Genomic DNA, 12,401 nt, shown 5'->3' with positions numbered 1-12,401 from the left:
TTAACCCAAACAGAGTCCCCTAGATACTTCAGTCAAAATACTAGTTTAAGATTAAAACATTGAAAGAAAATTAAGATAATTTTTAAGTGAAAATGGCATAAAGTCAAAAACTGGCTACAAAAAAAAAAAATAGTAAAATCCCAATCTCATTCTCAAACTTTATGTAGGTTACTATAAACTGCAATATCATTTTACAGATTGGGACCACCCCTCCCACAGTTCAATGATGTTTCTATTTTGTCATGCAAGCAATCTCTGCTTCCAGGCATTGAGGTGGGGGAGAAGACGTAAATGGGGAAGCCCTTGTCTGATTTTACATATTCCCCCTCTCCTTAAGAAACCCTGCCCCTCCCAGGTGCATACAATTAATCTGTCCTCTATGAGAAATTCCAAGGCATCTTCCAGGTGAATTGTAAAATTTCTTACTCACGTCTTCTGTGTACCTGACTTTTGAAGCATCTTCAGGGACAATATAGAAGGCTTTGTTTGCAATCCTTTTGTTATCTTTTATGATCTAACCAGTGCATGTTCCTCAGACTTATATATTTCAGTAACAAAATTTAACAAAATCTCATAACTGCATATGCAATAATCACGTTAAAAGGATAATGATGCTCAGAAGCTCATGAGGTTTCAAATGATACCTCCTGAAGTTGGTGTGTGGAACCAGTTTGCCAGGGTTAGCCTTTCATGTCACAAAGAGCTGCAAAACAGACCATAGTCTAAAAACCCACATTATGTGGAAGCTTTTGGGTGGAAGCATAATGTTTAATTTTCCGCTCAAACAAAGATCTCAGATTCCGTTGTACAGCTGGCTACTGGGCTGAAGGGATACACAAGACGACTAGATTCCACTAGATCAGGAGTCAGCAACCTGAAGTGCCATTTTTTTGAATTTGGTAAAAAAAAAAAACAAACTCTCAGTAATTCAAGAGTGGTAATGCATGTGACTATGAGGCAGTCCTTAACAAATATGGTCAAACCATACTTTTTGTAACCCCTATTTCAAGAAAAGGGCACACATATCCTACAATGCACTGCACATATTAAAGGGGGAATTAGCCCACGTTGCGAGATCTCATATCGTTTGCTATTTAGATATGAGTTGTTATTGTTTGGCTTTTAGACATTCACTGAAATATCGAGAATAATCAGGACAGTTTTTTTTTAAAAAAAAACAAAACCAAACACTTTGCAGTTATAGCATCGGGAGCCACAAAGAAGTCTTTGAAGTGCTGTATGCGGCTCCAGAGCCACAGGTTGCAGACCCCTTAATTAGATAATGATTTTATTTCACTGACCTTCATCTCGAACACTTTTAACTTTATTTACAGCACGTTCACCATATTCTTCAGCAAGATGCTTTGCCCTCTTTACTGATTTGCCCAAGAACTTTTTCAACTGAGTCCTTCAAAAGCAAGGATATTTTTTTTTTTTTTTAACCATCCATGTCTTGCACAAAAAAAAAAAATTAATCACATATAGTACACAATGTTTGACTCCAGAAACACTTTGGCTGTGTCTACATTAGTCCCCTTCTTTGAAGGGGGCATGGAAATGACACAAACTGTGGAATATCAATGAGGCACTGCCATACATATGTAGTGCCTCATTGGCAGCTGCACAAATTTTGAAGCCGCTAACTTCATAGTGCTGACAGGCTGTCTAGATGCAGGCACTTCAAAATACATGCCCAACTTCAAAATTCCTTTATTCCCAAATCAAATGAAAAGTAAAAGAATTTCAAAGTTGGGCATGTATTTTGAAGTGCCTGCGTCTAGACAGCCTGTCAGGACTTCAAAGGTAACAGCTGAGAAATTCGCATGGCCGCATTCATGCTAACAAGGAGCTGCATGTGCAGGGCAGTGCCTCATTGATATTTCCCAGTCCGTGTCACTTCCATGCCCCCTTCGAAGAAGGGGATTAGTACAGACACAGCCTTTGAGTTTTATTCTTTCATTTGTCATTTTAGAGCGTAATGTAAGAACATAAGACTGGCCCCACTAGGTTAGACAAATACATCATCTGGCTTAGTATCCTGTCTTTCAACAGTGGTTGCTGCCTGATCCTTGAAGGAATGAACAGAACAGAGCAATTATCTAGGGATTCATTCCCTATTGTCCAGTTGCAGCCTCTGACAGTCAATGGTGGATTGATTTTTTTAGACTGTGCATTGCTTGAAGTGGTACTTCCTTCTGTTTGTTTTAAATCTGCTGGTTCAGCTTTTTTAGCTCACATGCATAAATAAGAGTAAAATATAGCTGCCTATTTTTCATATATACTAGTAGATATAACTGATTTCAGATCCATAGTCTGATGTCGTTCTTAAAACATTAAAGAGGAGGCAGCAGACAAGTTGTGACCAGATTGTAGATAGTCACATAAAATCAAAACATTTGCACTTCTAAAGATCCTGGCAGTTTACATGAAACATATGGACACAAGAAGCCTAAAGTCTTACGTTTTTTGTTTTAACCTTCCTCCATCAGAATCAGTTTGCTGTGACTGCATTTTGTCTTCATCATCAGATTGTGCTGCATCATTGCTGTGAAATAAACAATGTTATAAGCAATGTACCATAACACCACAAATTAATGTCTTAGCATCATTCTACTAAGCATTAAAGCATATCCTTTAAGTTCATACTTGTATCACATCTCTTGATTTAGGAGACCATGAGTAAGTTTAACATCCTCCAAAAATGTTCAGCATCAGAATCAGCAAGCAATAATGTTAGCCAGCAAATGCATGAGTTATGCTGATTAAGACTAAAACTGCATATACATCTTTCTCCAGAATAACCAACCTAAACTACATGTTATTTATTACATTCTGCACATTCAAATAGCCTTAAAGTCCACAGTTTTCAAAACAAGCAAAAAAGAATGTCTGAAATAGACTAAATACATGAACTGGGTAACAAATTATCTGTACATATAACATTTATTGTTTCCTAACATTATGGACACTTCTGTTCCCTTATGATATTTTGTCTCTGATTATATATTAAGCAAATATTTAGAATGTCAAAGCATTAACGACCTCTTAATTTGACGATACTTAAAGTTTGCTCTCCCAGAAACCTATTGTAATTACTTCTTAGGCACCCATTATTGATGTAATACAATGGATTTAGTTCAGTCAGAAGTGACACAACATTATATATATTTACTACTGTTTGGTTTGGAGTTTGAGCTGATTTTCAAAGATGCTGAACATCTGAAGAGCCAGTCAGACATTTACTGTATAATAATCAAGTATTCTAAAATGCACTATTTTAATAGACATCCTGTTACCTAGTTAAACTACCTAATATCAGAGAACTGGGTAACAGTATTCAAATTAAATACATCAGGAATGGATAAATGGGTTGAAACAGATCTTTGCTTCTGATGAAGGCTTTCAACAAAATAATGGAGTACAGAAACAAAAATTACTATTAAAAAAGGGATTACAGGAATATATCTCAAGCTATCAGAGATAAACAACTAGAAATCATCTTCACTCATACCTCACATATTCCTTAGTTCTCCTCATGATATGCAATGTCAGGGGGTTAATGCCTGTAGGTAATTTTTCTTCAGCCAAGCTCAGTGGTATTTCCTCTCCTGTATCAAGGTTCTTTATCATTACACTTGCTAGAATTTCCTGCAGTAAAGAAAAATATGAAGAATCTAATTGAGTCTTCATTACATTCTGAGACAATGATTTTTAGAAGATACTAAAGAAAAAAACACAATATATACTGAATTATTTTGCATTTGTTTGTAGTGGGAAATTCTACAGTATGCTCTATGCTTTGCAATACTGCATTCCAGGAATAATTTTCTTCAAAAATTGTCTTAGACATTACACAGAATGCTAATGATGGCATTTTTTTAAAATGAAAATTAACTGAATCAGAAGGCCAGAGTCACACAGTTTAGATGTGTGAAGGGATGTATTCACAATGACCTCTTTAGAACACAACCTAACTTGTCTTCTATCAAAACAAAAAGCAGTCAAGTAGCACTTTAAAGACTAGCAAAATAGTTTATTAGGTGAGCTTTCGTGGGACAGACCCACTTCTTCAGACCATAGCCAGACCAGAACAGACTCAATATTTAAGACACAGAGAACCAAAAACAGTAAGCAAGGAGGACAAATCAGAAAAAGATAATCAAGGTGAGCAATTCACTTTGATTATCTTTTTCTGATTTGTCCTCCTTGCTTACTGTTTTTGGTTCTCTGTGTCTTAAATATTGAGTCTGTTCTGGTCTGGCTATGGTCTGAAGAAGTGGGTCTGTCCCACGAAAGCTCACCTAATAAACTATTTTGCTAGTCTTTAAAGTGCTACTTGACTGCTTTTTGTTTTGCTAGTGTATAGACTAGCACGGCTTACTCTCTGTTACTATTTAACTTGTCTTCTGTTTCACAACATGCAAACTCAACTACCTTTAAATTTCTCAATCAATATTTGGTAACAGATACTGTCCTATTTAATAGGCAACAGCACCATTATACAGTTAGAAAACTGGATAAGATGTTGTTTGCAGAATTCTGAAATCCTTCCCCTCAAACTTTACTTGAGTTTTGTGTCCAAATACAAGATAAACTATTATCTTATCTGCCCACTGGCAACTTCTTTTCACCAGGAGACACTGTAAGCTACAACTATGGAGTCTTAGGACAAAATAAGGACAGTTTCTTAAAGGCAATTTAACCTACTGATGTCACAGACAATCAACTTAGGGCACATCTATACTTTTCCCCCTCCTGGGGGAAAAAAAAAGTCTGAAAAGAACCCCAAAGTGGTGCACACAGCCAAGCAGAGTAATTCAAGATAAGAGGGCTTTTTTCCTGGAAACAATTATTCCAGCTCTGTGAATGACTTTTGCTGACTCCCTTTTGCCCCTTTCAGAGTTGAAAAGGAATGTATGAGAACAAAGCACAGCTATTATAACTCACAGGAAGGTTCCTCTTGCAATTCCGTGGCTGTGAATTGTGACTGTAAATGAAAACGCTCTGTTTCACAGTGCTGTGGTGATTTTCCAACATTACTTACTTAAACATCAGACCATCAAAATAAGTGATGTTAGAAAAAACCTGAAGTGTAAACATTGCCATGATCCACTATCCCATGATAGCAATCATTAAATCCTAGGTTGGCTTATTCACGCTATCATTCATTTCTTCCCTTATTAATAAAAGTCAGCTGTTTCCCAATGACACTGGGAGGTTGGTTGTTCCATCTCAAGAGAGGCTGTCCTCCATTCTTTTTAGATGCAACAAAAAAAACTTGCTTCAATTCCCACTCACAATGCTACTTCATTTGAGAATGGAATGGGGGAAAGCAATCCATGAAAAAATAAAGAAAAGTCCACCTATCCTTATTAGCCAAGATAATCCAGGATGCAACCCCATGCTCTGGGTGTCTCTAAACCTTGGGACTACAAAAAGCTGGGACTGGACAACACAATGGATCTCTCAATACTTTGCCCTGTTATATTTGTTCCCTCTGAAGCATCTGTCACTGATCACTTTTGGAAGACAAGACACTGGACTGGGTAGACCACTGATCTGACTCAATACAGACATTCTTACGCCAATAGGAATGGAATCCAACATTTTGCTGAAATAACTAATACCACTTTAAGGTATGGAACGACACAAGAGATACATAAAGGAAAAGTTTGAAAAAAAACCCACAAAGCCAACAGTGTTATTCCAACAACCAAAACAGCTAGTACCTATTTATAAGGGGAGGAAAGCCTACAACGTCAGAATGGACAAGAATACAAGTCACAACTGTAACGGAAAATATTCCACCTTCTAAGAAAATATGCAAGCAACCACTCTTGGAATTTCAGTACACTCAACACAGAGGCATTGAAACACTTGTTGACCATTCACAGCCCCAATTCACTTGGGCACACAACTTGTGTAGAAAAATGCTACTCTACAACACTCCGAACCTCTCAATATCATGGTTTAACAAGGCACAAGCATGGGTGATGAAACATGACTATTCTACCTCTCAAACTGCAAAGAAAAAAGCATGTAAAAGAAATAACTGGGTACAAGTCCTAGTAATACCTCATCTGTGAGTTCTCTTCCAGAATTTGATCTGGGTCTTTGCGGTCCAAGCACTTCACTTGGTATTGTTTGTCCATCAGCTGCTTTTCCATTTTCCTGCAGTTGTGGGTGTACACAGATATATTAATATATGCATTCATTGCAAATATTCTTCAGAGTACATTAGTTTCACTATAATTCCAAAAGTCAAATAGTCAATTACATTACACAAAATATCCAGAATAGAGATATTAACCATTCTCCCATTGAAAATGTACATTTAATGTCTATAAATATGTTTGAGCGTTATGAAATTAAACCACCATTGAACAAATAACTTTACAGATGGACTACCTAATGCACAATCTTTAAACCTATAGGCCTGATATTTACAAGTGCTCAGCATCTGTAGCTGACTTCTGTTTAAGTGTTGTGGGTCGGGAGCACTTGTGAAAGATTGGACCCCAAGATCTATTTACTCTCATGCCACGTTTCACATAGCTTCCCTGGCTTTTATCCCAACCAAGTATGACTGTGCTTATATTGAAATGACCTTCCAGCAAATCCATGCATAACTCCGCTGGCTATAACAGAGTAAACTTGAAGTCATTTTGGCCACAATAATTTCAAAAAGCTTGCCAAAACCTACTGTACAATCCAATAAAAGATGCATTGAGAGAGAGAAAAATGTTATTCCGATTAAACTATCTTCACTGACAAAACAAATATATATCCTATCGTAATGGGCTCTCCTCACCCAGGACTAATTGGGATGCTGGTAGGTGGGGTTAGTGAGAACCCAGAGATGGAAGGGAAAGCATTTGTGTGTAACTGCTCTGGGAGACAAGTGCTTGTGGGAGACTATCTGCAGAAATGTGCTGCCAAGAATTAAAACCTACATACTGTCACTTCATTATTGTTATTTTTCCTTTTGCTGCATCGTATTCTACACACTACTGGCTACACATACATACATACATGTTTTGATTCACACTGTAACAAACTTAGAGAAAGTGTCAATTTATATCAGCCCATTTAATAAGATTTCTAAATACTTTAATATTGTCCAAAATTTTTGTTTCATTTATATGCTCTTTGAGGCAAGGACTTTTCATTTTGTCTGTGTACACACATATGGGCCCCTGATAGATGGATGTGGACTCCACAATGCAGAATAATAGTTTACTAACCTGTGCAGTAACTATTTTATCTCCACTGGTTGCACTTGCCAGATCCAAAGAAGGCTGAGAATCTTTGGCCATGCATTCTGTCACTGCATTCAAAGCAAAGAGACCACTAGTTGTTAAAATCAGTTTAGGAATTCTAAAGAAAATGTAGGTTAGAAAAAGATAATTATGATACTACATGCCCTAGAATTTTTTTTAATTTAAAAAGCGATACTAAAACAGCCCTCATTTAGTCAGTTGCATTAGCAAACCACATTTTCAAAAGAAAAATAAATATCAGACATCATTAATCTGCATTGCCAGTTGGATTTCTTATGCACACACAAATCCACCACCACCATTAAGCCTGAATATAAGTTTTGCTCCCCTCCATTCAGCAAGTTTTTATTTTGTTCTTTACTACTAGGCCTCAGCAGCACTTGCGTTTTGTTTCCTTCTGTTTATTAGCAAGGGCATGTAGATTATGCATGATTCAGCTAAATTTGCAGAACTATGGGAAGCCTGCCATATATCAAGCTGCTGAATACACTCTTCATTGTTCTGTTCCTTGTACAGGCCTTTGTTAGGTAACTACTTCTACTGACCAGTACAGAGAGCTCAGACAGGCAGATCAGATACTGTACTTTGGTCAAATAATATACTAGCTTCTTTAAACACAAAAGCCTATGAGAGAAAGGGACATTCAGTGGTCATCTAATCGTGATCTTTGCACTAGTGGCAGGAGGAAGGCTATGTCAATACTGGCACCTGAACAAAACCAGTGCAAGGCAACCCAGAAGCCCCCCCTCCTCGCCCACAAAAAAAAAGAAAAAAAGAAAAAAGACAAAAAAAACAGCCCTTGCTTCTAGCTCTCAGCCCTGCCATTTCATGTGGGCGACTGGTGCAGCTGCTATAAAAAGCAGGCAGCTGGCAAAGGCCCATGTTGAGCTAGCTGCCTCCTGCAAAGGTGAGTGAGTGTGGGTTGAGGGACAGGAAGAGGATGGGGTTAGATGAGGGGAGGGGTTCAGGCAGGCGCTGGCCCGTGGTAAAAGAGGTGGAGGGGGAGCGCATGAGGGATTCTCAAAAATCAAAAGCGAGGGGTGATGCCGAAAAGTTTGGGAACCACTGATTTAAAGTGACACAGGACTGACAATTATGACAAAACCAAGTTAAATTAGAAAGAGACTTATTTTCTCTTGTTCTGTTGTTTTAGGTGTTATGAATAAAAGCAGGTAAAAATTATGAAAGAAATAGTGTGTTAAGACCCCAAATCCTATGACTTCCAAAGCGACTCAGGCTCCTAACTCTCAGATTTCTGAAAATCTCATAAGGATTGTTCAGTTAGCTGCATCTCCTCAATTTAAGGCCAGGCAGCCAAAGGAAAAGAGGCTCACTAAATTTCAGCTTGAGTGAAAAAACAGAAAAATGGCAACTGCCTGACAGAAAGTTGGTTCACTAATCCAGACAGAATACCTCACAACAAGCATATACTTGCCTTCTAAACCAGATAATTTTTGCACATCGAACTCCAATTCACTCTTTTTCTTCCGGGGTGGTGGAGCGGGTCGTGCAGGTGGTGGTGGTCTTGGAGGAGGAACATTTGTTGGGGGTGGTGGGCGTGCCGGGACAGATTTCTTAGTGCTAGCAACTATATCAGGTTCTACACTAAGTTGCCTTGGAGGTTTGGCTGGGGGCATTTCTTCTGTTGTAAGATCTTTGGTAGACAAAAAATCTGAAGTCACTTGCTCTAAGATATCTGACTGCTTCACTTCTGTGATTTCCTCATTTTTAGTTGTCTCTTTTGGTGCTTCAGTTTCAGTGATTTTCAGCTCTTCAGTTGCATTTATTATTTCTGCTAGTTTTTTAGTGGTTTCACCTTCTTGATGCTCAATGGTATGATCAGAAGGAAGAAAACACCTGGATTCCAATTCATCCTCCTTACATGTACTGCGAGCCACACGTTCTTCAGAATTTTCTTGTAATGCTGATTCTGTAGCTAGTAGTTCAGGAATATTACTGAGGAGATCTGCTCCAGTAACCCAAGTACTTGTATCTGAAGTTTGATCAGTTACTTCTTTTTCTTCGGATGACAAAGGAACATCCTCTAGTCGTTGCACTTTTTGGCTTTCTTCTATAATACTGTCAATAATCTTAAAAAAAAAATTAGAAGACATACAAATATAGGACAGAACAGCTCAGAGCGCACGTCACACAGTCCATGCCACAACATAGAATATGCCTCAGCGTCTGTGGAAAAGTTACCTTGTTTTTATATTGAAACAAAGGACACAAGAACTATAAATATTACCATCCAGCATTTTTGAACAAATTTATGGGACCAGATGTTGATTGCAGAATACATCCGCTTGAGAGTTAATGGAGGCAAGTGAATTAAGAAATGGAAACTGCATTTTCTTGCCTGCCAGTGTAGTTCTTTTTTAAAGATTAGATTGTAATAAAACAGAAAAAATCAAAGCTGATTTATTTTGGACATTTATAATCTCCTTCACTCCCCCTATTAAACTACAAAATAGCCAAATGATTTAGTGACTACAAATCCTGAATCTTCATTTTGAAAATACATAGCTTGATTCCTCCTCCTCCTCCCTCCTGCCCAAATGAGAGCAAAAACACCCCAACTAAACTATTTCTTAAAATCTTGTATTAATGTAACTAAAACTTCTATTAATTCCAATTTCAATATATTGCTATACATATTACAATTAATTTTAGAAAGATTTTTAATTAAGCTAGGAAAATTTCAAACCTAAGTTTAGACACTTTATATACTGTTAATCAATTGTTTAACCAACCTCATTAGAGTCATCTTGTTTTACTTCCTGTATCAGGTCCTCATTTGCAATTCTGTGTATACTTCTGTCTGTTTCCTGAAAAAATCACCATCAGTAATAAGCAAAAGAAAGGAGTAAGAAATTTCATCACTAACAAAGAATCTAGCAAAGATACAAATTAAATGGCAAAGCAGGAAAACAGCTAAAGGGGGCAAATACACTGCTATATCTGATGACTGATTTTATTGCTGTCATATTGAGAAGCTTCACTAGTAGTTCACACAGAAAACTGGAAAAGATACATCATGCTGGGATAACAGAAATGAACACCACACATCACACAGAAATAAAGTAATTAAATTTCAGTAGTTTTCTATCATTATAATTTTCTATGTGCTTTATAAGATCTCTGCCTATCTAAAAATAACCTCTTATTGCTAAATGATCTTGCATAGAAATCAGAATCTCACGCTTATGAAAACCAGTGTTTTTCCCTCTGAACTGTCAAACACCACAGTATTTTGACTTCCCTGCTAAAATAACCAAACTGAACGTAACGTGAAGATATGAGAAATAAATGCAAGCATAGTTAATAATCTGCAAATGAAAATTAACATTTGTAAAAGAGAAAAGACAAGTAAGGCAATCTTTTGGTAGAAGGTACAAACTTTTGAACCGGAGTTCTTTTTTAGGTGTAGGCCAAGGAAAGAAATCACAATGATATAGACAATGAAGGAGCAGTAATGTGTTACTGGTCACTTGAGATGAGTTAGTAGCTGTTGGAGGGAGGCAGGGCAGTTTTTGTAGCTCTTTTCTTCTCTGCCTGTCCTGCTCTGCACTGTGATAGAACCCCTCAAATTGTACCACCACACCTGTCCCATCTGTCATAAAACTTGCAGCTCCAAAATCCAGACTGATCAGCCATCAATGGGCTCACAAATAAGAGGGTCACATAAGTGTGATGGAGTGACTACCAAGAAACTGGAAATGAGGGGGTAATAAAGGTTAGATTGTTATGCAAAAGAGGTTTGAAGTGGGCCAATACGGATTAGCAAGCAGGTGTGCGTTACAGATTGTTGTAACAAGCCATGAAACCAGTGTCCCTGTTAGATCCATGGTTTTTAGTGTCTAATAGCATTATGTATTTATGTTCCCAGCCTTGCTTTAAAAGAAGTTGTGCAGGCTCTTTGAGGATGATGAGTCAAAGGTCTGATATAAAGCAACAATCCTGTGAGTATCAGAAGGGTAACTGTGTCAATCTGTATCTGCAAAAACAACAAGAAGTCTTTAGTCATGCATCTGACGAACTGAGTCTTTGCCCACGAAAGCTTATGCTCCAAAATATCTGTTAGTCTATAAGGTGCCACAGGACTTCTCATTGTTTTTGAAGAAGTCCTTACAGACTAACAGATATTTTGGAGCATAAGCTTTCGTGGTCAAAGACTGATGGATGAGATGGTGTTTTTGCCTGATTTTTCTGAGCGTTCATTTGGAGTGGAGTGATGGTCTGGATTCCCCCACATAGTTGTTTCTGGGTCATCTGATGTGTCAAATGACATGTACTACGTATTGCAATGGGCATAGCAGGATCCAGGGGCCTTCACAAAGGTGTACGGTGAGAGGTATTTTTCATCTTAGCATTAGAGATATGTCTAGAGGTGTTGTATGATCCGTTCTTGGCAAAGCTTGATGCAATCTTGATTTGACCTGTCCCAGTCCATGAGGAGCTTGCTACTGTTTAAGAGTTGTCCGAAAGCCAGAGAAGAAAGGTCAGAAGAGATTTCTTTCAGGGTGTGGTCCCCTTCAGTGCCAGCATGGGATGACAGATGACAACTAGGGTGAGTGGACAGTTGATTTTTTTCCTTCTCTGTACTGAAACAGGTTCTTCCAAGGCATGTCTCTAGTAGGGCAACCTTGCTTGGTGAAGGCACTTGTAAGTGTTTAAGTGTGTTTCCCTGACACACTTTTCATAGCAAATTAAGTGGTAGCTGAGTTTCTGGCTTTAGATAACAGATTTTTTTGGTGTCTTGGGTGGCTACTGGATCTGGGAAGGTATGTTTGATGATCCCTGGGTTTTTTGTATATATTTGTCAAGTTGGGTCAATAACAGACACTACCTTATCTCCTTATTTTTCATATCCTGGGACCAACACAGCTACAAAACTGCAAACTAGCATAAATATTATGGTAGTTTACATAAAGTTTGTTTTGAATATGCAACACAAGCTGATTACAAATGATCTTTAGTTACCTGTAATATTTTTCACACTTTTAAAACCTAGTAATACCATCACCCATAATAGCAAGTGTAATGCGATTAGTAGGTGCCAAGTTAAATCAGGGTAGTCACATCAGGCAATCAAATAGATCTTTGAGCTCTTGAAAATTC

General features: G+C 37.8%; 1 protein-coding gene across 1 annotated transcript in view; it reads right to left on the bottom strand.

The window, feature by feature from the left end:
- WDR44 (WD repeat domain 44) overlaps positions 1-12,401 on the bottom strand; it is a 51,130-nt gene that overhangs the window by 16,800 nt on the left and 21,929 nt on the right. The window contains exons 3-9 of the mRNA XM_075007858.1: positions 10,034-10,108; positions 8,716-9,370; positions 7,245-7,327; positions 6,076-6,171; positions 3,512-3,648; positions 2,462-2,545; positions 1,302-1,408 (exon numbers count right to left, since the gene is read on the bottom strand). Of these exons, the coding sequence (XP_074863959.1) occupies positions 1,302-1,408; positions 2,462-2,545; positions 3,512-3,648; positions 6,076-6,171; positions 7,245-7,327; positions 8,716-9,370; positions 10,034-10,108 (1,237 nt within the window). The remainder of the gene's footprint in view (positions 1-1,301; positions 1,409-2,461; positions 2,546-3,511; positions 3,649-6,075; positions 6,172-7,244; positions 7,328-8,715; positions 9,371-10,033; positions 10,109-12,401) is intronic.

The sequence above is a fragment of the Carettochelys insculpta genome, chromosome 13 (genome assembly GCF_033958435.1).
Source record: "Carettochelys insculpta isolate YL-2023 chromosome 13, ASM3395843v1, whole genome shotgun sequence".
In the NCBI taxonomy this organism is placed as follows: domain Eukaryota; kingdom Metazoa; phylum Chordata; order Testudines; family Carettochelyidae; genus Carettochelys; species Carettochelys insculpta.
This window is presented reverse-complemented; position numbering and strand designations above follow the sequence as displayed.